Raw genomic sequence first — 27,451 nt, forward strand, 5'->3', positions numbered from 1 at the left:
TCAGTTTGTGATTACCCAAGGACCTCTATTTAAAGGGGTCCTGGTTGTACTTAGCACTGTTTCTCTAGGGGCTTCTGCAACTCCAAATCTGCACTGTTCTCAGTAGCACATAAAAGAAGGTAGAAGCAAAGAGCAAGAAGCTCTTTGACGAGACTTTACCCTTACATCTGCTCATGATGATAAAGCCTTTCCAAAGGTGACTTCACTTTCAGAGGTATATTTGTATGAGGTTTTGCAATGTTACTCTCAATTAAGATAATGTCTTTAATGTTTGCAAAATGTAATGTTCACAAGACTTCCTCGTTCAGCTCACCTGTGGAAGCAATCCAAGGCAACTTTTGTTCAGTAGTCTTGCTTGGGACTCTGGGAGACAAATGAAATATAGGCCACATCCATAGAACAACAATTCACAGAGTGATGTTCAAGAATTATAGTAGAAATTCATAGAACAACACTAAGTTTTCACAGTAGTGACAGATTTGAAGAAAATACATATTCAATTTATCTTCTTAATTAATAATGAAATATTTAAGTGCATTGTAAGATTTTTCAGGTGTAATGCTTTTATCTGTTTTTCTAAGTCTTTTTCACACAAATTACTTAAAGCAAACACCAGATCCACACATCCTCTACCACTTCTGAAACCACACTTCTCTAATCGGATGCTCTGTACATGCCTTCACCCTTTCAATCAATACCCTCCCATCCAACTTATGAGGTATAGACAAACTTATGCCTCTCTAGTTTGAACACTCACCTTTATCCCCCTTCCCTTTATAGAGTGGCATTATACATGCATCCCAACAATCCTCAGGCACCTCACTGTGATCATACATACATTGAAAAATCCTTACCACATCCATGCTTAATAAATTCATCTTCAATACCATCCACTCCAGCCCTTGCCATTACTCTCTCACCTGGCATACCATCCCAACCCAAACACCCAACGTCTGCCAATGTTTCATCAAACACACTCAACAGTCCTTCAAGATACTCATTGTATTTCCTCATCCCTTCATCACTACCTATTACTACTTCCCCTTTTGCTCCCTTCACTGATGTTCTTATTTGTTCTCTTGTTTTTTCCCATTATTTTTGGATCTGGAGGAAACATATGGTAGGGTTGTTAAAGATGCCTTTTGGAAGGTCTTAAGAATATATGATGTGGGAGGTAAGCTGCTAGAAGCATTGAAGTTTTTATCAAGGGTGCAAGGGATGTGTATGAGTAGGAAGAGAGGAGAGTGAATGGTTCTAAGGGAAGGTTGGTCTGCAGCAGAGTTGTATGATGTTACTATACTTTTTCAGTTTGCTTATGGATGGGGTGATGAGGGAGGTAAGTGCGAGTCTTGAGGGATGAAAGGGCCAGTGAATTGAGTTAATTGTTGTTTGCTAACGGTATAGCACTGGTGGTGGATTCATTTAAGAAACTGCAGAAATTAGTGACTGAGTTTGGAAAAGTGTTTGAAAGGAGAAAGTTAAGAGTAAATGTAAATAAAAGCAAGGTTATTAGGTTTAGCAGGGTTGAAGGACAGGTTAATTAGGGTATGAGTTTAAGGAAGGTAAATTAGAGGAAGTTGAGGTGTTTTAGATACCTGGGAGTGGACATGGCAACAAATGGTACTATGAAAGTGAAAGTGATTCATTGGGTGGGAAGGGGGAAAAGGTTCTAGAAGCACTGAAGAATATGTGGAAAGACAGAATAACAATATTATATGAGTGCAAGGCATGGTCTTTAGGTAGATAAGGCTGTGCAGAGGAGGGTGGATGTGTTGGAAATTAAAAGTTTGAGGACAAAATGTGGTATGAGGTTGTTTGATCGAGTAAGTAATGAAAGGGTATGAGAGATGTGTGGTAATAAAAAGAGTGGTTGAGAGAGATGAGGAGGGTGTGCTGAAATGGTAAGGACATATGGAGAGAATGAGTGAGGAGAGGTTGACAAGAGAGGATATACTTGAAATGTGAATGGAACAAGGAGAACAGGGAGACCAAACTGGGGATGGAAGGATGGAGTGAAAAAGATTTTAAGTGATCAGGGCCTTAACATGCAAGAGGGTGAAAGGCTTGCACTGGATAGAGTGAATTGGAACGATGTGGTATACTGGGGTCGACTTACTGTCAGTGGACTGGACCAGGGCATGTAAAACGTCCAGGGAAAACCATGGAAAGGTGTGTGGATTTTGGTTGTGGATAGGGAGCTGCGATTTTGTTGCATTACACAAGACAGAAAGAGAATGAATATGAAAAGATGTGGCCTTTCTTTGTTGCTTCCTTATGCTACCTCACCATTGTGGGAAATGGCAACTAAGTATGAAAAAAAAAGAAATTGATAATACAATAGCAAAATAACATGAGATTTTTATCTTATTCTAACCACTGTCAGTTACTTCATATGGAACACCAAGCTTTCTTACTCTTAATGTGTCACTCATATAGGGTATACTGAGCATACATACCAGGGCTGTACCTTTTCCCATCACATATGTGAGTAGCTTAGATACCAGGATTATACCTGGGTGCTAATAATAGTTGCTTGTGAAATAAGGAATCATCAGAGAACATGTTAAAGTGCACCACCCTTTTCAAATGACATTGCAAAAAGGCAACCCTTCCATGTTAAGTCCCCATATGATTTGACATATTATCCAATTGTGGGGTAATTGATTCTCCAGTATTTTTGCCTGTAGCAGATTATGGTTGCTTATGATTCAAGAAATATATACATAACAATAAAGTGCGCCTTCAAATTTAAATAACGTTGAAAAAGACTACCCATACATCTAGAGTCATACCATAATAAACTGTATATGTATGGTTGGTGTCCTTAAAGGATTAAATGGCCATGGTAACATCATGCATCACTGATACAGAACAACCTTCACCAGGAACCACTCACCGTTTCCTCCTGATCACACACATGCCTTACATTTCTGGTAAAAATTAATTTCATGACTTCATTTACCCCACATATCTGTAACAACTTCTGTAAGGCTTCTCTGTCTACCATATCATGTTTGCTCCAAATCCATAAATGACATACCACTCAGTTTTTCCAAATATTTTTCTATTTTCTTCAAAGCTGGTGTACACATCTGCCTATCCTGAAACCACATTGTTTTTCCTCACTAAGCTGCTCTGTCCATGAAACTACTTGCTCAGTCACTCTCCCTTATGAAGTATACTCATCAGACATGTACCTCTATAATCTAAATATTTTTGACTTATTAAATCTTTAAAGTTCAAAACTGAGATATTCCTTAAACAAAAGTAAAATTTACTATGGGATGTGGCATGGCACAAAGAGAAAACAAAATCATACATTTGGAAATATTTACTGAATTAAAAGTTTTACATACAGCATATATATACACACAGAAAGGCAGAATTTCTTCGGAAAAATATCAGTAAAATCAAGTTGAAAGTACTTTTATCCCTCAATTACAACTTTCCACGTCTATAGATATATACTAATCAGCTATGAATTCCAACTGAAACTTGTGCTTTTGCTTCAGATTTATCACAAGTGGAACTACTTATTTCCTCTGTTTCCAGCTTTCTCTCCTTACTATAACTTTTTTTACTGATTATCATTAACATCATAAGTGCAGGAAGATGAAAAAGTGTGAACATAAACAACTTCCTGGAGCTCTTGCTATCTTCATCTTGATAGAATCTCCAAGCTGTAAGATAAAGATGATATATATTACATCTTACTGGCAATACTCATGAGCTAAATACCTCAGGGTTTAACTGACATTATTGAGACTGTATTATTAAATCACAAGATAGTATTTTATGACATTCAACAGAGAAATCTCTGGAAGGGAACCAGGTGCTGGGATCAAATCAAGCTTACGTATAAAATGATGATTACAAAGTTCTACTCTACAGCCTTTTTAAAAATATAGAAAGCAACATTTTAAAGAATTTGTCTCTGAAGGTGCCCAAAGTAGAGATGAACTAAGAGTCAAACCAGTAGAAATGCTACAATGTAAAAACTATTTATAATTCTGAAAGAGAAACAAAAGCTAAATGTGCCCATGTAAATGACATACCAGAAAGACCGAAATCATAGGAGAATATGTTTCTGGTTAATACTAAAAGTTGAGAGAAAATGAGGGGTCTAAAGGATTGTTAAAACCTAAAAAAAACACCAAAACAGACCCTGTATATGGTCACATAAATGGCCAATGAAGTTCAACCCAACTAAGCATAAGAAGATATAGAACAAAGTGAAAGGAATCAACATGTAACAGGGAACCTCGAAACTGACATTCGTAATCAGCCTCTCATCAAAACATCACATCAGGAAGATTACTCACATGAATTACTCACTAGTTAGCTTAGAAACTGCCTTCAAGTATATGATCCCAGAGAAGGTCAAAAGCATAACTACAGTATATAAATTGTGGTAAAAATAAGATTTTTTTAAATACTTTTTTGTCTCCCATCTTCACAGAGGGAAGGGGGCTTTTTCCCCTTGTCTACTGTGAAGAGTTAAAAGTTTGAGCCCCACGAGTGAAAGATTCCTCTTTGTATTGCATAAAATGGTAGTCATACACATTTTGTACAGTGTAGGAGCCTCAAAAACTATGATCAACAGTACAGAGAAAATTGAAGGAGCTATGGAAAGATTTTTAAACTAAGTATTGATTCTATAATACCACCGTCTTTGGTTGTGTATTAACTAGAATTCTCTACCAAATGGTTTATAACTTAAAATGCAGTTAATTTACTGAGCAAAGTAAACTTTGAGCTATGAATTAGATTTACCAAGGTAGGTGAGATAGCCATTTAGTGGAAGTGAGTCAGCTGCAAATGTCCATGTTGTAAGATCCAACATTGGTGCAAGGGTACAAATTCCAATCATAGCTACACTATACCGAAGAGCAACTCTTCTGCATAAGCCTGCAAGAGAGTAATATTATCAGCAATGATAATTTTAATGTATATTTAAGTAGCAACTGATAGTGTCACATTATCATCCTTCTAAAAACAAAATATCTTGATGGCTAAAGCTATACAGACATCTTCATCTTGAAAAGGGTTAGATATGGTTCATAACTTTACCTTTGTTTCATTGGGACTATTAGGAAGAATATATTTACCTTTTTTTATTCTATTTTTTTAATATCAAAAACAAAAACTAATGGGATAGTACTCTTCTTTTTCAAATCTTTTTTTAAGAAAATTAGATGATCGAGAAAAATGGGCCAAAGGAATATAATTAATGGTATGTAACTCCTTGAGCTTTTGAGCTTATCTTTCTTCTGAACACATGGCTACACTTTCCCTTCTTTATTCAGTATTAAATAAATTTGTGACATTCTTAATTCATTCTTTTGCTGCATTACCTTTTGATATAGTTATGCATCCAGTACATCAAATTACTCAATAATTATATCCTAGTTTTGAATTATTTTGCTAACGTCGTTTGATCCCAATGAATTCAAGCTTAAACGTCCAGTTTTTACGTTAACTATAAGCTTTTGTTTTTATCTTTTTTTATGTCATCACAGCTCATAGACAAAGACCACATACTGAAACCTGTTCTAAAAGACTAAATAGCTATGCTGTCGACGTTTACCAAAACAGATATATTTAGCTTAAGAATACACATGAGTCACTTCATGGAATCGTATGAAAAAATTAAAAGCATTCTTTACAAAAGTCATTCACTATTTTCCATACCTGGATTAGTTACAGCCATCATTCGATAACCAGCACGTGAATAATCAGGCCGTAAGTTCCAGGAGAGAGCATTAAAGTGTGGAAACTGCCATGCATACAGTATGCCTGCCATGATCCAAGCACCAGCTTCTATCCCTCCAGTACAGCTAGCCCATCCAATCAGAGGTGGAATAGCACCAACTACAAAGATAACAGGATTAAACATTAAAGTTGAAATGATTTCCACAGCAATTTTAATATTGCCATCAACTGCATTTATGTACCAGCAACTTAACACCTACATAAAAGCAAAAGGTGTAATTTCTTGAACTGCTCCTGTGAGATACACTCCTCTGACTATATGTTTATGATAGGATGTTATAACAAATATGAAGCAGCTACAAACCCCTCCTATCTATGTGGGAGTATTTCTGCCACTTCATGTGGTTTATACAAAAGTCCAACCCTTAGTAAAGGACCTCAGGTAGAGTATGAGAGGATATCATGGCCTAAGGGAAGGAACTAAGTATGTAATAAAGTCTGGATTCTGTATGCTGTTGTGATAGGCAATAAAATTATAATAAAAAAAATTATCAGCTTCAGCAGCTAAAAATACCTCTCATCAGTGTCAACTATCTTGGTCCTTTGATTTTAAAGAGATACAGTGGTTATGAATTTATATGATGATGTAGCAGTGATGAATGTTGGACACTGAAAGCTGGAGGCTAACCCACATCAACAAAGGTAGAATTTACCAGACTTTTCTTCACTTCCAGGGATTTTAATATCTAGGTTTCTGTCTGGATTCATGATGTCAAACTCCTTGATCTTTACATTCAAGTTTCACTTAAGTCAAGACATCCAAGTCAATCTAATGATATACAATCAAACTTCCTTATTTAATGATCTCTACCATTCACCAGGTATCAACTTTTCAGGTGTAAGAAGGTCTTTGCTAATTTGGAGTCTTTACTTGGCTGTGACTAGCCATGAGTATTTTTTATCTTATCTGATCAAAAAATTTTGAGGAGTGTAAATTAAAAAATCAGTACTTACCTACTGAACCCACCCAGGTGTTGACAATGCTGAATCTCTTCATCGGTGTGTAAACAGAAGTGTAGAGGAATAGGTTCAGAGCACCAAGGCTGGCAGCAATTCCATTTGCTCCAAAGTATAACAAACAAATGCCTGCTGTGCTACATGCAACAGCAAAACAAATAGCATGCAAAGGGCTCACCAGACCTACAATAAAAAGAAACTAGACTTCAGGAATAGAAAAAGGCATTTGAAATCTACATATATGCAGTTACACAATAACTCAAAGTCAATGTAAACAGTGCTTCTCATACTGATTACCTCCAACTTCAGCAACTACTGGAAAACTTATATCACAATGTTGTATATACAGTAATGAAGTTATTAGAGGGTTGAGAAGGTGAATGCTGACTGATGCACAAAAACCTGCCAAGGAGACTTGAACATATGAATTACTAATACAACATGGATGGACAAATAGCACTTACGTGCCTGGAGATCAGTGGTAATACTGGGCACTATAGTGTCAGTGAGAAACAAATCTGAACCCTAATATATAAAGAAAAAGTTGAAAGTTGGTGCTTATTGGAAGACAACAGAGGTGGATTTGAGTATGAAAGGAAGAGAATAAGAACGACTGAATGCCAAATGCACAGAGTGTAGAGTTATCTCAAATAAAGGGCTTAACTTAAATGTTATACACAGAAAATATTTATGAAAATGAGATAATTCAAAACAAAGTACATTTGTCAAAAACCGTTCATAAATACTACTTACCTCTAACTAAAACTCTATTTTTAGTGCGGTCCATTTGAGAATCATATGGAACTTCGAAGAACTGATTAATTGTATTGGCAGCACTAGATGTAAATCCAGTACCCAAAGAACAGAGAATCAATGTAATAGGATCAAGAGGGCCTGGGGCCATGGCATACCCAGCTACGGCAGTTATTACCACTAAACCTACCGAAAACAAAGAAACAATCAATCAGTTAAACATGTTTATCCTATTCATAGATTTCAAATATCCATTTTCTTTCATTCAGTGCTAACTTATGTGTTATCCTTAGTACATCAACTAAAATTTTACATCCTTACATCCTAAATTGACTTCTATGGGAATACAAGCCAAATCATCAGAGAAGTCATACAAAAAAATTATGCATCTTCAGTTCAAGATTTATGGATGGTGTGCACAAAGCAATTAGAGATCACAATGAGAATCACAGGAGGCGACAAGTGACCATCTTAAGGTTGAAGCTGGGATTGGTTGAGGATATTTTACATAACTATGAATGAAATTCTGAGTCTAAGGACATGGATATTATCAAAGAATGTATATATAATAAACTTAAGGCAACATGGTCTTGATAGTATGTGTACGAAGAGAAAATGAAAATAAAAGCCAGATTATACAAAGAAAAGAGATGGTATATTTTAAATTTGATACGCTACACATTAGCTGGAGAGAGGTTAATGCTTTACATATGCATGATGTTTATACTGAATAAGGCTATGAGGGTTGAGATATCAAAAAGTGTTGATAAGGTCTAACTGCTGGTGTACTATGAAAGGTGCTTTAACTTACACCAGCATTTTTGTTCACTGGAACAAGCAGACCAACTTTGATATCTAAAATTCTAGTGAACTAGAAATTTTCCTATAATCAACAATCACTTACATTAACCTACATGAATGGTTACTCCTTTTGTCAAAAAATATATAATATATTCTTATGATTTTCAAGAACACTTACCAGTCAATTTACTCTTGGACAGATCGGAATAACAGAAGCCTAATTTTTTAAAGTCCATTCGTTGTGGTTTCCAATCCAAAGCTCCTGGAGGAAGTGCTCCCATTAATTCAATTTTTTCTTGTTTGCAGTCCTTTGTTTCTTCTATGTACTCAAAATCTTCTCCTTCCTGCATAAAATAATTGCATATGATCTCAATTCAGAAGCCAAAAAATATAACCAAATAATTTGTGGTAAAATTAAATAGCTGATATGAAGCAGTTCTGTATTCCGTATTTTCACACTTTCTCCAAGACTGACTCTTTTTCTTCCCGCACACTGACATTGTAATTTTAAGATGATGTCTGGAGTAAAATGCAGAACTGAGAGTTTTTAAAATAATTTCTATTTAGCTCTACAATTGTACTACTAATATCTCTCCTTCATATCTAACCATGTCACCAACCAGTGCTTCCAATCTTTTTTTTCTGCCTGTTTATTTGTATGTCATCTTATATATTCAATAGGATAGCTCATGAAAGTCTCTTTGATACATTCTTCTTTCATAGCTCAATGCTAAAACCCTTCACCCTCTCAGTCACTTTCCCATGTTTCCATGTGCACTTTTCCAAAGCTACTCCATTTTTTGCTTCCTCTCCATCTAAACCCCCCCCCCCCTGCTTATTTTTGCTGTGTATCATTAATATAACTACAGTTATCATTACATGATGTGGTTAAATGATGCCACTTATGCCAGAGTTCATAAGCCCCTTTTGATTTCTAAAAAATCTGAAGTCCCCAGCCCTGACCCGGCAACCTGGTAAATGGCAGATGAGCCCAATTACCCTAGAATGCTTAACATAGTACTATTAGCACTGCTCATCAAATTTATCTTCAGTAATAAAGTCATCTTTCTACAAAAAAGTAAATTATTATACATGAAGAATTACCTGTAAATTTATTGCATTTTCAACTGATGCTTGGGAATCTTTCAATAACTGATCCATTCGAAGATGAATCTCAAGAGGTCTGTGTTCAGTGGAACGGGAACCCTTATGGGAAGCATCATTCCTCACATCAACAAGTGTACCTGCCTGGGCATGATGGAGTAGTGGTGCTTCCCTACATATCAGGGATTTAATCTTAGATGACTTTCCAATGACAAGTATCTGAGAATGAAAAAAAAATGTTATATTTATGTGCACAAATAAATTTTCAGTAAATTATTTTCAATCTAAAGGTTTAAATTTCCCACTCTTACAGGATGGTAACTCAAAAAAATCTTCTCCAGATATCTGTCACTCAACTTTACTTTAAATTCCATCTTGCACACATTTTCTCACTGTTCTTCAACCTCAACTTTACTGTCTAACTGCATCATCTAACCCATGCACAATTATACTGCTTTGTGATGTTCCAACATACAATTTATAAACATATCCATAGCAAGTCTCACAGACTCTTTTACTGTATGACTATAATTGCAATTCCATACCTCCTTTGAACTTCCATAAATTCCATATCTATGAATGTAACCCCTCTTACTATATGAGGCCCATAGTTATCATAAACAGTCGTGTATGTAACATGATATAATTCATCTGACAGAGGTATGTACACTCATACGAATTAAATTATTTTTTCATGTTAACTGAAGGAAAATATTGGAACGCAAGGAAACAGACGAAAGAAATGGCCCAACCCCCCCCCCCCCATACACATGTACATACACACGTCCACACACGCAAATATACATACCTACACAGCTTTCCATGGTTTACCCCAGACGCTTCACATGCCTTGATTCAATCCACTGACAGCACGTCAACCCCTGTATACCACATCGCTCCAATTCACTCTATTCCTTGCCCTCCTTTCACCCTCCTGCATGTTCAGGCCCCGATCACACAAAATCTTTTTCACTCCATCTTTCCACCTCCAATTTGGTCTCCCTCTTCTCCTCGTTCCCTCCACCTCCGACACATATATCCTCTTGGTCAATCTTTCCTCACTCATTCTCTCCATGTGCCCAAACCATTTCAAAACACCCTCTTCTGCTCTCTCAACCACGCTCTTTTTATTTCCACACATCTCTCTTACCCTTACGTTACTTACTCGATCAAACCACCTCACACCACACATTGTCCTCAAACATCTCATTTCCAGCACATCCATCCTCCTGCGCACAACTCTATCCATAGCCCACGCCTCGCAACCATACAACATTGTTGGAACCACTATTCCTTCAAACATACCCATTTTTGCTTTCCGAGATAATGTTCTCGACTTCCACACATTTTTCAAGGCTCCCAAAATTTTCGCCCCCTCCCCCACCCTATGATCCACTTCCGCTTCCATGGTTCCATCCGCTGCCAGATCCACTCCCAGATACCTAAAACACTTCACTTCCTCCAGTTTTTCTCCATTCAAACTCACCTCCCAATTGACTTGACCCTCAACCCTACTGTACCTAATAACCTTGCTCTTATTCACATTTACTCTTAACTTTCTTCTTCCACACACTTTACCAAACTCAGTCACCAGCTTCTGCAGTTTCTCACATGAATCAGCCACCAGCGCTGTATCATCAGCGAACAACAACTGACTCACTTCCCAAGCTCTCTCATCCCCAACAGACTTCATACTTGCCCCTCTTTCCAGGACTCTTGCATTTACCTCCCTAACAACCCCATCCATAAACAAATTAAACAACCATGGAGACATCACACACCCCTGCCGCAAACCTACATTCACTGAGAACCAATCACTTTCCTCTCTTCCTACATGTACACATGCCTTACATCCTCGATAAAAACTTTTCACTGCTTCTAACAACTTGCCTCCCACACCATATATTCTTAATACCTTCCACAGAGCATCTCTATCAACTCTATCATATGCCTTCTCCAGATCCATAAATGCTACATACAAATCCATTTGCTTTTCTAAGTATTTCTCACATACATTCTTCAAAGCAAACACCTGATCCACACATCCTCTACCACTTCTGAAACCGCACTGCTCTTCTCCAATCTGATGCTCTGTACATGCCTTCACCCTCTCAATCAATACCCTCCCATATAATTTACCAGGAATACTCAACAAACTTATACCTCTGTAATTTGAGCACTCACTCTTATATTTATTTGTACTAAATAAATGAGGAATCATGCAAAAGAAATAATTACTTTCATGTCTGTGCAATACCTATGTATTTGCTCTCCCAATCTGTATAACTAATCTAACTAAAACCAGATGAAGTGAGGTATATGAATTGTTTATCTCCATCAAAGCATTCAATACAACTGAAATCACTGACCTTAAAATTTTTTTCATATCCAGTACCTCTGCCTCTTGTTGGGGGGACCTCCTTGATCACTCCAAGTAATTTGTTATTTTTACAACCATCTCCTCCATCCTCTGAACTACCTGCTTTGAGGAAGACACCAGATTTCCATCTTCTGTTTAAACATTTAAGATGTGAAAACGTCAGTTTCTGCATACATGGCCTAGACATAACATGTACAGCTCCTCTGGCAAAACAAATGTTGCTGATCTGATTAGCTAGCACCAGGGTATTCACCCCTCGTGCCCAAACCATGCTACACATAGTCCAATACCATTTTCAGTGTGATCTGTAAGAAAATAAGAAAAATTATCTTTAAAATCTGTTTTAACAACAAATTTCATAAAATCTGAGTGCAATTAAATTCATTAGTTTAATATAGAATTTCTAAACAAACATATTACCTCTCTTGTGTTAATTTGTAAGGCAGAATTTTTTTCATGAAGGGACTTCTTACTGATGTTCTTCTGTAAAGCACTTTTGAATGAGCCACTGAGTATTTTATTATCAGTTCATCCACAGAAAAATGGAGATACTTCATTAATCAAAATTTAGGGTACTAATTTAAGATTTTATGTATGTGCTAACCTATCTTTTTATCATTCAAAGATACCTTACAGCTTTACATATATTTAGCATAGTGTACTGAACAGTCTATTAAAGTAAAAGGTGGACACTTCATTCCATGAAAATCTGAGATATATCTTACTGAGCTTTAAGCATTGTTTCATTGCAAGCAGATAAGCAACATGTAATTATCAGCATGAAAAAATAACGGTAGAAGATCTCCAGTCTAAAACATCCAATATTCAAATGCCCAGGCATTTAAGATTGCTGTCAAAGAGGTACATGAATTTCCAGAATTTGAATTCAGGTAGTTAATGATCCATGCTTTTCCCAATAATTTCAGTAAGTTTTGCCATTGTTATACCCTTATAATGGCATCCAACAACTGTCCATTTCCAACTCTTCAACTTCAATCAATGAAATTATAAAAATTCATTTAGTCTAGAACCAGAGACATGGAAGAAATAAGTTTTTTAATGTTTTAGAGAGTATATACTGATTATGTTTACTACACACACAATTCAAAAAAGCCATAACCTGAAGGTTGCTCCTATGATGCTAGAACTGGAGACCTTCTTACTGTAATGTATAAACAGACAATAAAATAAAACTGCAATAGTTCAGCATCCAACAACTTAGAAAGTCTAGAAACTTAGACCTTTCAGATGGCTTGGACTTCCACATAGCAAATTAGACTGAACTCTTCATTGCCAAATGGTAATTGGCATCAATGTGAACATGAGAACTACCTCCCATGCAGTTGTATTGCTCAAAGCAGGTTCCAACAATTCAGATCCCAGATGTTACTTGTAGTCGCATGTTGTAGCGTATTCAAGGAATTGTTGCACATGACAAGAGATGACCAGAGGTGCTTGAGTTTCAAACACTGTATATATCCAATAAGTGCTGATGCATCAGAGCTCTATACAGACTTGTACTGCAGATGCATCAGAGCTCTATGCAGACTTGTATTCATGATCCTTTTATTTCAGCAAAGAGTGTTTTCCCTTTTAAGATATCTGCTCGTGATACTTCACACCCTGGAAAATCTGGTGCTGCATTAAAACTCTTGCAGAGAAACAAGTTACCGAGCTTTAAGTGAGATATTACAATTAGTCTAATTTATCAAAATTTTACAATACAAGTAGTTTTCAACTTTATCAGTAAAGACAGTGAGAAATACAGAATCAATGAAATTTAGGCATTCACACTTTCCGTGTTCATTCAACATCAGTTACACCTCCACTTTCCATTTCCCTCTGCTTCCTCTATATCCCTATCATTCCTATTTCCATACAGATCTTTTAACTCTCTCTTTTATGATGCTTTCCTGTCCTCATTATGTACATTCCCATGAACTCTAATCCTACTTTATCAATACTCATGTCTATATAATTATCCCTTACAGATTCTTTTAAGTACACTCCCCAATGTTTACTAGATTTGTCTAGTACACTCCTTTGTTTTTCACAGATACTAGGTGGTAAGCAACCACTAACCAGGGAGATACTACTACATGGGTGTCAAAAGGGTTAGTGACGGAGGCATGGTGAGCCAGCACTACAGTGATTAATGAGTTTCCCTCCCTGACCCGGAATGCTGTCATTTCTTTTTGCCTCATGCACTCATGGGTGGCTGGCATTGTCTACAAAAACACACTCTCTCCATCTTACATGTAACCCTTGACAACGTGTAAATCTTATGGCCCTTGGTTCATAATTCTAAAATTGTCTTGTGGTGAGCACTACATGATAGCCCTACAAATGGCAAAATCTCGTCATAGACAAAGATAGTTCAAGAGATGGCACCCCATGAATGTAGAATTCTTTCCCCTAATTACACAAACATATAATTACACAGACCTGCCTTCTGCAGCTATTTGCTTCTCTCCAATATAAGGCAGCTTATCATTCTCCCTTAGATTTCATATTTTTTTTTTCTGAGACCCTGATCTGCCTTCTTTGATTCATAATCATTTTAATCTCTTTCTCACTCTCTCATATTGAAGATTTCATATTCTAAACTCTTTACCATCCACTCATCATTGTTTTATAACAAATTCATGTTTCCTTCTGAAGCTCTCTTTTTCTCACTGACCAACTTCCTGAAATCTTCATCCCTACATGTCATTTCCCCTTTCCCCACGGCATGATAAAATCAAAATTAAGTATGAACGAAACCTTCTGTTGACACACCTGTGATATAAATTTGATGATATGAGAAATTATTACAGGACAGATTAAAATCAGACTTAATAGTCTTTTTAAGTTTTCAATTAGTTCAACGGCAAGTCAGTTTTATAGCATTTATAGGTGTAGAAGTATGAGCAGTGGCTTTCATCATGTCTTCACATCATGTATATTCCGATAGGACTGACATAGCAAGCTAAGGCTTTCCAAATAGCTTACATTTTTCACTCTAATGCACCTTACCTCTACCAATGCAATACCTAGAGTATCTGCTTTACAGCTTTTCTTTACATCTGTGCTAGCATCTTGACATGTCCTGTAGCTATAACATTTGAAAAAGGCGGAAATACAGCTATGTGGCAGATGCACTCAACACTTGATAACAGCACTTGCATGCAACATGAAAAAAAAACAAAAAGGAAGCATCCTACTTTAAACTAAAAAAAATCTATAACTGGGAGTACCTTAGAATAAAAATGGGGAAACTATGGGCTAAAAATGTTTTACTGTGGGTGAATTTTTACAAGTGGTGGCATCCAGAAAAATTTATGAATACTGTACGGGGAGGACTGGTTCCTTCAAATGTGGGCAAGAAAAATTTATGTCACATATGTAATTGCCTTACGGTGATCATTTATGTCATATGCACTGTAGTTAGACATCAGGTGGTGAACATACTGAGCATGGTATGGTGTAAGGATGTTTGCTAGTGATTGTTTGAGGCTGTATGTACCTGACCCACCCCTTTAATGTGGGAATGGAGTACAGTAATGATAATATTTCCCAGTACGATTTCATACTGTGGTTTATGGGGTTAATGGTCTCATTCATTATAATTTTCTTTCCTCATAACTAAACAACATTTGATAATTTTTCTTATTCATTTTTAAACAGAAACAAGTTACATTAACTTTAATTTCTGCATACCATTAAAGTACTTGGTTCCCTTGTTTACATATTATGTTCTGGTAAATGAGTTGCTACTAGGGATGCCTTTCAAGAAATTCAAATTCTTGGATTCAGTATTTTAAATGACAAATACTCAAACTGAGTGTGAGAAAATGGAATTCAAAATGACAGATAATAAAAGTACGTTAAAATTATTAACTAACATTAAAAGGATTAATCAAGCCCATAAAAAATCCCTCAGTTAATCTATAATTACTTAAAAAAAAAAAGTATATACCGTGTTAAATTTTGGCTGCTTTACGTCCACTGCAGCAGATGATTTCATAAGGACGTATACATTCACCTTCTGTGGTAGAAGTAAAAAGAAAATATCTTAGTTGTGAAAATGTAAGGATAGATTTGTAAACAAAATGACTGTTTTTATCCAAATACAAATGCAAACGCGGGAGACCGAAAAAAAAAAAAAAAAAAGGTCTCATAAGGTTTTGTAAATAAAAAAAGCATTATATGAAATTATAGGAAATGTAAGTCATTAAAGATCTATAAATCTACTGTATGTTTATAAGAAAAAAGAAACACAATATGACATGTTTAAGGTACTGAGAAGTTTGGAAGATTAACACAGTTTTCCTTAAACATAAATTCTAGACAAGGTCATTTATATGTACAATCTTTTTATCGTCAAATAAATTATTTAATGTGATTTTCATTCTGTCATTGAATAAAGGAATTCCTTCAAACTATAGTTCAAGCAATTACTTAATTTAAGTAATAACATACTCTAATGTTGCAATCTTATTTCCGAACATTCTCGTGAAAATGATATCGAACAATGGTGTGGTGAAATTCAATGCTGCCCTACTATTAACTTATAAACAACTATTAGAAGCACTGACGGCAGTGACACTAAGATATAATCTTATAACATCTGATAATGGACTTTCTACTAAAAACAAAAAATATGTCCACATTTAATGTACAAGGCCAAGCAAATATTTCTAAATAAAACAAAATAACACCACTAGGGAAAGTTAGTGTAAAACAAAATAACACCACTAGGGAAAGTTAGTGAAGTTCTTATTCACCTTGTTGACTTTATAAAAGTTTCATTATCTTACATAATCTAACCACACAACTTTTGTCATCATCATCCAATGCCTTATAAGTAATTTCATGCAACAGGACCACAAGAAAAAAAGTAGAAAATACTGAGTGCAGTTGTGATATACTCCAAAGTGAGCAATATCAGTTACAATAATTTTTGTCAACATCAATTTGTTAATTGTATGATGGCCTTAAGCTCCACTTCTATTTAAAAGAAACCTTTATTTTCAAGCACAAAGTTTGGAGGGCATATCTAAATTTAGCGAATAAGAGGAAAAACAATGGAGGGGAAGAATGCGTAGAATGACACATGCAAGTAAAGCATGTAAGGACAGGGATAAGTGGAGACTTTTGACGTGGCCACCACCCACTTGATGGGGAGTAAAGTGCCAGTTTAGGGGCACCACAAACACACCATCGTAATGTTGATGAATTCTGTAATGATAATGAGCTACAAAGAAATATAAAATGTGACTGTGTGATTTGCATGATTTCATTCAGTGATAACTTAGAAGTTAGTGAGGAGGCCACTGAAAGTAGGGGAAATTTGGGGTTACTTGACCCAAGGTGAAACTTTACAAGAAATTCCCGAAATGTATGGAAACACCTACCTGTGCTAAGCATTTGACATATAATCCTATTTTCAAATTTTTTGAAAATCATAGTTATGTTTATATTCAGTTTGTGGGAGGATTGTCCACTGTGTGTAATCCCCCTCTAATACAATTCAATGAATTATTATACTTCATCATGTTTAGTAATTTTTATTACATAATCTACACATTGCACTAGTACTGCAGACCAAAATCAATGAATATCTAAAACTAATAGCGTTGTGGAGCTACATTAAACTTTAACCTAGTTTAGCTTACTCTGCTCAGCTGGGTTAGCTTTATTTAGATCAAGTTAGGTCCTTTGTCTTGCTTTGTTTGTCCTAACCTGCGTAAAAAAACAAATACTCCAAATTTACAACCAGCATTATTGATTATAATGCCAATACGGATGATACACGAAGAATTAAACAATCTTATATAAATCCTGTCAACAGAAGTCACTATAATAAAAGACGTCCTTAGACTACAATCCTATCCCACTTCCTAGTCTGGACCTTGACTAACCAACCAAACTTTTTTGGGGGTGCAACGAACTCATTTCCTCAATTTTCACACTTGCGACGAAAGATCTTATATTAATGCTAGATTTCCTGTGATACTTCAAATTATACGATAATTATATTGGTATTACGAGCTATGACCACGGTATATAGGATACAGCTTCAACATACCAGCGTTACCTTCTGAACTTCCTCGACCCACTGGTTACGTTACTTACGTACTGATGTTTACATATTCAGCGAGAAAATATAATATTGACAAATCATCCTTGAATAAATAAATAAATAGCTTATAATAAAAACTCGTAATGAAAATGAGTTTTTCTTAATATGCTTTATAAAGTTAGATAAGGATTATTGATATAAATATGAAAGAAGTGTATTTGACTAGTGTCTTTTAAAGATTTTTATTTACTACATATATGATTGCGATTTTACCGCCTTGCGGTAATGTCACTAAAGAAAAATATGATCCAGGTCAGGTTTAATTTTCAAGAAATATATAGTTACAAATGATGATCAAAATTATCATTCTTAATCATTTTCATTATTGATAGGTGGAGTATAGGTAGATCACGTTGCATACGTACAACAGAGACATATTCATTCCAGATATTCTTTAAGCATACTTTGCTCACATACAAGCTTCACGCATATGACTCGTGAAAAAGATAATCCCAACCATTCACTGTAACATCAATCATATCATATATTGCACCTTATACAGTATCAATGTTATTAAGGGTAAAATAGCACATGGGAAATTGCAGGGCCTTCTTGCCATCATTCTTTTTCTCTTCTCCTCCACTTCCTCTATTCTTTCTCTACTTTTGACCTCATCACCTCTTTTTTATATCTCTTATTTTGTCCCCTTTTTCTTCCTCCCCTCTCCCTTTCTTCTTCTTCCCCCTCCTTTTTTCTTCTCTTCTCCTCCTCTTTCCCCTTATCTCATCTTTTTTTCCTCCATTCCAGTAATGTGATCCTCGAGACACACACACATCAGGCTGATCCTCATCGTCACAATAACCGACCAAGCTCACAACATCATGTCGGACGCCGAGGATGACTTTATGTGTGACGACGAGGAAGAGTATGACTTGGTGAGTCAAATATCCCCTTAATGTTTAATCACATAAGATCACCAAGGTTCTGTAGACACGCTAATGATGACAGTAGGTTGTATTCCTTGTGTCTTTGTTGTAAGTAAGCCATTAATATTTTAATCCTGTCGTGGAAAATTTTTGGGATACGTTGATAATCATTAATCGCAGATAGTTTGTCTTTTTAAGAGATACTGTGTACTGTTGACACTTTACGATGATTCCGTGCATTTTAATAGCATGTACTCATCTGATTGCCATAAATGATTTCGGGTGTTTCTTAGGCTGCCTGCCACCAGTTTTGGGCGGTACAACAAAACTCTGAAATATGCCGAAAGTGTCAAAATGTACCAAGATAACACCGAATGTTATCCATATTTGCTTTCGTTATGTTCAAACGAACAGGAAGAACTGTGTTTGATAAAAGAATGCAAAGATTCTGGGATAATTGCAGAAAAAAAATAGTATTTCTTAATACCCGCATTATATCCGTCTTCCAAACACCAACGTGCATAGTATCAGCACTTATACTGTTTGATCTATGCGAAATGAAATACTTTTAAGAATAAAAAAATCACAAAATCAGTCTTCCCACATGATTTTTTGTAGGGTAAAGTCAGGGATACGTCAGTAAAGCTTTAATGAGCATATATCTGAAATGTAAGCATGACCTAAACGTAAGTATGAGTTTAAACATTTATGATGAATACTAGACAGCTTAATGTCATATTGAATCAAGTCATGTTTACATTGAATATGCAAAATATGTTTCTTAAAAATAGATCTTAAGGCATTGCAATACATAAAGCATGTGTATGTGATGTTTAGCTGGGAGTGCACAATGTGCTAATTTCTGTACTTTATCAAAATAAATAAGATTTTGTGTTGTCAAATCTGCCGTAGGAGAAGTGGCATATATCATAAATCGTTGCACTAAAGATTTGAAGTAGAATAGACAGAATAAATTTGTTGTTTAACTTCTATGTTTTCCTCTACAGGAGTACTCTGAAGACAGCAACAGTGAACCAGACGTAGACTTAGAGAACCAGTACTACAATAGCAAAGCCTTAAAAGAAGATGATCCAAGGGCAGCTCTTACATCTTTTCAGCGTGTCTTGGACCTTGAAGCTGGAGATAAGGGCGAATGGGGATTCAAAGCACTTAAACAGATGATAAAGATAAATTTTAGACTAGTATGGAATATCATGTTAAATTTGGTGGCATTACTGTAGTTTTCTTAAGATGATAGCTAATATGAATTGATAAGTGATAGTATGCCATATGTATAATACTTTAGATACCTTTCTGATAAGGGACAGTATATTTGAAATGTTTTGGACACTTTCTCTTATATATTTAATATAGAAACAAGATAATTATGTGAAGGAAAATTATTTTTTTGACACCCATATAGAATATTTTCTCGTTTTCTCAGGGCAACTATGAGGAGATGATGACACGTTACAAACACTTACTGACTTACATCAAATCTGCTGTTACTCGAAATTACAGTGAAAAGTCCATCAATTCCATCCTGGACTACATATCTACATCCAAGAATGTTAGTGATTGTGCAGTGTTTTGCAGTGACATAGCAGTAACCTAGCCAATCAGTGTCATCCATAACCTTAGAATAGCTAATTTTTTCAATCCAGGCAGTAGACATTTTCTTGGTAAAGGAACAACAAGAGGTTGTGTGTGGTTAATTTTACTGAATAGGAAATTGATCGAAAAGTGAGTGGGAAATTTTGATTCGTTGTTGCACATGGATGACTATTTGATATGATAGTTTTATTTTGTAAATGGTATATGTAAAAAATTTATGATAGTTTTATTTTGGAAATGGTATATGTAAAAAATTATACAATAATTAGGTTCTTGTTTTGGAAAGAGATGGGAAGTCAAGTTGTTTAATAATCAGTTTGAATGAAGAATAATTAGATGCTCATGGGTTAAGTTGTTTAGAATTTATAGCCAGTAAGGATGGTAGAGATATAAGTAACATTGAGAGAAGACATACTAGAGAGAGAAAAAAAAGGTGTTCTGAGACATTTAGTGAATGGGAATGTGTGCAAGAAAGTTGAATGATAGAGGGTTGTCCCATCTTGGGTGAATGGATATATTGATAAATATTAGTATTACTAAAGCTAGATTGTTGATGAGAATATTCATTGTATGTATGGTTCACAGGTGAATTGCCTGAGGATTGGCGAAATGCATGCATAGTGCCATTGTATAAAGGCAAAGGGGATAAAGGTGAGTGTTCAAATTACAGAGGTATAAGTTTGTTGAGTATTCCTGGGAAATTATATAGGAGGGTATTGATTGAGAGGGTGAACGCATGTACAAAGCATCAGATTGGGGAAGAGCAGTGTGGTTTCAGAAGTGTTAGAGGATGTGTGGATCAGGCGTATGCTGTGAAGAATGTATGTGAGAAATACTTAGAAAAACAAATGGGTTTGTATGTAGCATTTATGGATCTGGAGAAGGCATATGATAAGAGTTGATAGAGATGCTCTGTGGAGGGTATTACGAGTATATGGTGTGGGAGGTAAGTTGCTAGAAGCAGTGAAAAGTTTTTATCGAGGATGTAAGGCATTTGTACGAGTAGGAAGAAAGGAAAATGATTGGTTCCTAGTGAATATTGGTTGCGGCAGGAGTGCGTGATGTCTCCATGGTTGTTTAATTTGTTTATGGGTGGGGTTGTTAGGGAGGTAAATGCAAGTTTTGGAGAGGGGTAAGTATGCAGTCTGTTGTGGATGAGAGGGCCTGGGAAGCGAGTCAGTTGTTGTTTGCTGATAATACAGCGCTGGTGGCTGATTTGGGTGAGAAACTGCAGAAGCTGGTGACTGAGTTTGGTAAAGCGTGTTAAAGAAGAAAGCTGAGAGTAAATGTGAATAAGAGCAAAGTTATTAGGTTCATTAGGGTTGAGGGACCAGTCACTTAGGAGGTAAGTTTGAATGGAGAAAAACGGGAGGAAGTGAAGTGTTTTAGATATCTGGGAGTGGATCTGGCAGCGGATGGAACCATGGAAGCGGAAGTGAGTCATAGGGTAGGGGACGGGGCGAAGGTTCTGGAAGCGTTGAAGAATGTGCGGAAGGTGAGAACATTATCTTGGAGAGCAAAAATGGGTTTGTTTGAAGGAATAGTGATTCCAACAATGTTATATAGTTTTGAGGCATGGGCTATAGATTGGGTTGTTCGGAGGAGTGTGGATGTTTTGGAAATGAGATGTTTAAGGACAATATGTTGTTTGAGGTGGTTTGATTGAGTAAGTAATGAAAGGGTAAGAGAGATTTGTGGTAATAAAAAGTGTGGTTGAGAGAGCAGAAGAGGGTGTATTGAAATAGTTTGGTCACATGGAGAGAATGAGTGAGGAAAGATTGACAAAGAGGATATATGTCAAAGGTGGTGGGAACGAGAAGTGGGAGACCAAATTGGAGGTAGAAGGATGGAGTGAAAAAGATTTTGAGCGATCAGGGCCTGAACATACAGGAGGGTGAAAGGCGTGCAAGGAATAGAGTGAATTGGAACGATGTGGTATACTGGGGTCAACATGCTTCAGTGGATTGAACCAGGGCATGTGAAGTATCTGGGGTAAACCATGGAAAGTTTTGTGGGGCTTGGATGTGGAAAGGGAGCTGAATATATTTTCTTAATTACATGAGTTAGCTTAGGAAATTTTTTTTGTTATGTGCTATTGAGTCATGTAGATAAAGCTTCTTGTGCATGAAATGAAAAATAAAACATATATGTTCACTAGAGTTCACGTGTTATGGAGACTGTTGCTGTGGCCACCAGAATGGAACAGGCATCAGAGGTATAGAATAGAATGCCATGTTCTCTTTAGAGTACAGCATACATTAAGTATATAAATTAATCACTGAGAGACTGTATGCATTTGATCTACTCAATGGGAATACGAAGAGTTAAAGATGATAAACAGGTACATAGAGAATACACTGATATGTCAGTATAGGGTGATATTGAGTACCATAATTAAACAGATACTAATATGGTTGATGTCTGCAGATAATTTTCTTTCTATAGCAAATAAAAGGAGTTGAGTGGAGAATAAGCAGATGCTAATGCTCATTAGATGAATTTAATATCAAAATGTGTAAATATTTTACCATTATATATGCATTCTTTATGTATTATTAATGATTCCTCATAAGAATTAATGATAAGAAAGAATAGTTAAATGAGAGCATTTTTATAAAATTACAGATGGAGTTACTGCAAGACTTCTATGAAACCACTTTAGAAGCCTTAAAAGATGCTAAAAATGACCGTCTATGGTTCAAGACAAACACAAAATTGGGTAAACTGTACTTTGACCGGGAAGATTACACGAGACTCTCCAAGATTTTAAAGCAGCTTCATCAGTCATGCCAGGTAAGCCATGAAGTGCACTATGGGGTGTGATTTTCAATAATTCTTGTTTATCCCTCAGGATAGGGGGAAAATAACGCTACCCATATATTTTGTGTGTTCTTAAAGGTATTTTAGAAAAGGGGACTGGGTAGCTAGAAATGCTTCTCTCTTGTATCATCTTTTTTTGAAAGTTAGAAGAGAAGGTTAACCTTACTAGAATATCTCCTATAATTCTCAAATATCTGTTCTTAAGGATACCTTGCTAAGGTAGGAAATTGCAAACAAGGATAAGAAAAAGAATATCCATTGTTTTAGGAAATTGATATTGATTTAACAGTATTAGTAATTAGAGTGATGAAATGATTTGTGAGAATATAGAAGAGCAGGATTTGTATGACATACTTTACAATTACGGAAAAAAGAATGCCGTATTAGAAAATGGTGAGGACTGTGGATTGACTAAGTTTATGAAAAAAATGTCATAAAAGGATTAAGGTTACTATACTTTGTAGCTGCATGTATGAAAACTAGGATGTTTTTACCATGTCATGATCAGCAGTTAACCTAAATCTCAAGTACATTGATAATTCTAGTTTTAAAGAGAGATAGAACTCCCTTGTTAATGCGGGAGACAACGACTAGGTGTAATAAAAAAAAATAGAACTCTATTATTATAAATTGGCACCATTATGATTTTCCCCTCAAAAGAACCACGTCTTTTTTGCTAGTGAAACTCCCCTCTGAAAGTGCACCATAATAGTCGTACTTTAACATTTTAGAATACTGAATTATTTGTTGAAGGAAATGAATATTAGATATGGACTTGAGTTTGTCTGGCAGGAGAATTATATTAAGTATAAAAGGGTATGTTCAGAAGTGTGTTGCAGACAGACTTCATTATTTAGTTAATGTTGTAATGTGTAGCATATGTTGATTTTCAGTCTTTACTCTTGAAATAGATTTCATGAATGTGAATCTTTCAATCAGTTTCATTTCTTCTCTAGAGCTCCATTTAATTAACATTGATTTATGGGTGTAAAGGAGTAAGTATAATGGAACCATGTGTAAGACTGAAGCTAAGAATAGTTAGGATTTATTAAATACATCCATTGTAAGTGATGGGTAGGAACATTGGATGTTTGCAGTTCAGGACATTGTCTTTCTGACTTCACCTTCCAAAGGTAGGAAAGGTAATTTGGCATTAAAAGATAATTTTGTGTTTTTCCAGACTGATGAAGGGGAAGATGACCTGAAGAAAGGGACTCAGCTATTAGAGATATATGCTTTAGAGATTCAGATGTACACTGCCCAGAAAAATAATAAGAAGTTGAAGGTTGGTGAATTGTTATTGTATGTTAACTGTATTTATATATTATATTATTATACTTAGTCACTGTCTTCCGCGTTACCCCAGATGCTTCACATTCCCTGGTTCAATCCATTGACAGCACCTCCACTCCGGTATACCACATTGTTCCAATTCACTCAATTCCTTGCATGCCTTTCACCCTCCTGTATGTGGAGGCCCCGATCGCTCAAAATCTTTTTCATTCCATCCTTCCACCTCCAATTTGGACTTCTGCTTCTCGTTCCCTCCACCTCTGACACACATATCCTCTTTGTCAATCTTTCCTCACTCATTCTCTCCTTGTGATCAAACCATTTCAATACACCCACTTCTGCTCTCTCAACCACACTATTTTTATTACCACACATCTCGCTTACCCTTTCATTGCTTACTCGATCAAACCAGCTCACACCACATATTATCCTCAAACATTTAATTTCCAACACATCCACCCTCCTCTGCACAACCTTATCCATAGCCCATGCCTTGCAACCATATAACATTGTTGGAACCCCTATTCCTTCAAACATACCCATTTTTGCTCTCCGAGTTAAAGTTCTCGCCTTCCACACACTCTTCAACGCTCCCAGAACCTTCGCCTCCTCCCCCACCCTGTGACTCACTTCCGCTTCCATGGTTCCATCCAATGCTAAATCCACTCCTAGATACCTAAAAGACTTCTTTTCCTCCAGTTTTTATCCATTCAAACTTACCTCCCAATTGACTTGTCCCTCAACCCTGCTGAACCTAATAACCTTGATCTTATTCACATTTACTCTCAGCTTTCTTCTTTCACACACTTTACCAAACTCAGTCACCAGCTTCTGTAGTTTCTCACTCGAATCAGCCACCAGTGCTGTATCATCAGTGAACAACATCCGACTCACTTCCTAAGCCCTCTCATCCACAACAGATTGTATACTTGCCCCTCTCTCCTGTGTGGCGGGGTGGCGACAGGAATGGATGAAGGCAAGCAGTCATGAAAATGTACATGTGTATTTATGTATATGTCCATATATTTATATGTTGATATGTATATGTATGTTTATTTGCATGTATGGGCATTTATGTATTTATATGTGTATGTGAGTGGTTGGGCCATTCTTTGCCTGTTTCCTGGTGTTACCTCACTGATGCAGGAAACAGCAATTAAGTATGATAAATAAAACAAATTATTTATTTATTTATTTTGCTTTGTTGCTGTCTCCCGTGTTAGCGAGGTAGCGCAAGGAAACAGACGAAAGAATGGCCCAACCCGCCCACATACACATGTATATACATACATGTCCACACACGCACAATATACATACCTATACATCTCAATGTACACATATATATACACACACAGACATATACATATATGCACATATACATAATTCATACTGTCTGCCTTTATTTGTTCCCATCGCCACCTCACCACACATGGAATAACAACCCCCTCCCCCCTCATGTGTGCGAGGTAGCACTAGGAAAAACACGAAAGGCCCCATTCGTTCACACTCAGTCTCTAGCTGTCATGTAATAATGCACCGAAACCACAGCTCCCTTTCTACATCCAGGCCCCACACACTTCGCATGGTTTACCCCAGACGCTTCACATGCCCTGGTTCAATCCATTGACAGCACGTCGACCCCAGTATACCACATCGTTCCAATTCACTCTATTCCTTGCACGCCTTTCAGCCTCCTGCATGTTCAGGCCCCGATCACTCAAAATCTTTTTCACTCTATCTTTCCACCTCCAATTTGGTCTCCCACTTCTCCTCGTTCCCTCCACCTCTGACACATATATCCTCTTGGTCAATCTTTCCCCACTCATTCTCTCCATGTGACCAAACCACTTCAAAACACCCTCTTCTGCTCTCTCAACCACACTCTTTTTATTTCCACACATCTCTCTTACCCTTACATTACTTACTTGATCAAACCACCTCACACCACATATTGTCCTCAAACATCTCATTTCCAGCACATCCACCCTCCTGCGCACAAGTCTATCCATAGCCCACGCCTCGCAGCCATACAACATTGTTATGGAACCACTATTCCTTCAAACATACCCATTTTTGCTTTCCGAGATAATGTTCTCGACTTCCAAACATTCTTCAAGGCTCCCAGAATTTTCGCCCCCTCCCCCACCCTATGATTCACTTCCGCTTCCATGGTTCCATCCGCTGCCAGATCCACTCCCAGATATCTAAAACACTTCACTTCCTCCAGCTTTTTTCCATTCAAACTCACCTCCCAATTGACTTGACCCTCAACCCTACTGTACCTAATAACCTTGCTCTTATTCACATTTACTCTTAACTTTCTTCTTTCACACACTTTACCAAACTCAGTCACCAGCTTCTGCAGTTTCTCACATGAATCAGCCACCAGCGCTGTATCATCAGCGAACAACAACTGACTCACTTCCCAAGCTCTCTCATCCACAACAGACTGCATACTTGCCCCTCTTTCCAAAACTCTTGCATTCACCTCCCTAACAAGCCCATCCATAAACAAATTAAACAACCATGGAGACATCACACACCCCTGCCGCAAACCTACATTCACTGAGAACCAATCACTTTCCTCTCTTCCTATACGTACACATGCCTTACATCCTTGATAAAAGCTTTTCACTGCTTCTAACAACTTGCCTCCCACACCATATATTCTTAAAACCTTCCACAGAGCATCTCTATCAACTCTATCATATGCCTTCTCCAGATCCATAAATGCTACATACAAATCCATTTGTTTTTCTAAGTATTTCTCACATACATTCTTCACAGCATACGCCTGATCCATACATCCTCTAACACTTCTGAAACCACACTGCTCTTCCCCAATCTGATGCTCTGTTCATGCCTTCACCCTCTCAATCAATACCCTCCCATATAATTTACCAGGAATACTCAACAAACTTATACCTCTGTAATTTGAGCACTCACTCTTATCCCCTTTGCCTTTGT

General features: G+C 36.6%; 2 protein-coding genes across 8 annotated transcripts in view; one reads left to right on the top strand and one right to left on the bottom strand.

The window, feature by feature from the left end:
- The window catches only part of alien (COP9 signalosome complex subunit 2 alien), a 66,407-nt gene that overhangs the window by 11,922 nt on the left and 27,034 nt on the right, over positions 1 to 27,451 (top strand). Inside the window, exons 3-7 of the mRNA XM_071694851.1 lie at positions 18,639 to 18,766; positions 19,765 to 19,959; positions 20,202 to 20,327; positions 22,997 to 23,164; positions 24,372 to 24,476. Coding sequence (XP_071550952.1) covers positions 18,713 to 18,766; positions 19,765 to 19,959; positions 20,202 to 20,327; positions 22,997 to 23,164; positions 24,372 to 24,476 — 648 coding nt within the window. The 5' untranslated portion in view covers positions 18,639 to 18,712. The remainder of the gene's footprint in view (positions 1 to 18,638; positions 18,767 to 19,764; positions 19,960 to 20,201; positions 20,328 to 22,996; positions 23,165 to 24,371; positions 24,477 to 27,451) is intronic.
- Positions 3,317 to 17,901, bottom strand: Cox10 (Cytochrome c oxidase assembly factor 10). 7 transcript variants are annotated; one of them, XM_071694845.1, is made up of 11 exons: positions 17,838 to 17,882; positions 15,726 to 15,794; positions 13,100 to 13,390; positions 11,757 to 12,072; positions 9,388 to 9,606; positions 8,462 to 8,627; positions 7,483 to 7,668; positions 6,727 to 6,912; positions 5,692 to 5,871; positions 4,774 to 4,908; positions 3,317 to 3,680 (listed from the first exon to the last, which is right to left on the bottom strand). In XM_071694845.1, the coding sequence occupies exons 4-11, from the start codon at positions 12,045 to 12,047 to the stop codon at positions 3,472 to 3,474; spliced, it is 1,572 nt and encodes a 523-aa protein (XP_071550946.1). In that variant the 5' UTR covers positions 12,048 to 12,072; positions 13,100 to 13,390; positions 15,726 to 15,794; positions 17,838 to 17,882; the 3' UTR covers positions 3,317 to 3,471. The 7 variants fall into 7 exon arrangements, with proteins under 7 accessions (XP_071550946.1, XP_071550948.1, XP_071550944.1 ...); XM_071694847.1 differs by having other exon boundaries at positions 17,847 to 17,863; XM_071694843.1 differs by lacking the exon at positions 13,100 to 13,390 and having other exon boundaries at positions 17,838 to 17,901.

The sequence above is a fragment of the Panulirus ornatus genome, chromosome 57 (genome assembly GCF_036320965.1).
Source record: "Panulirus ornatus isolate Po-2019 chromosome 57, ASM3632096v1, whole genome shotgun sequence".
NCBI lineage: Eukaryota > Metazoa > Arthropoda > Malacostraca > Decapoda > Palinuridae > Panulirus > Panulirus ornatus.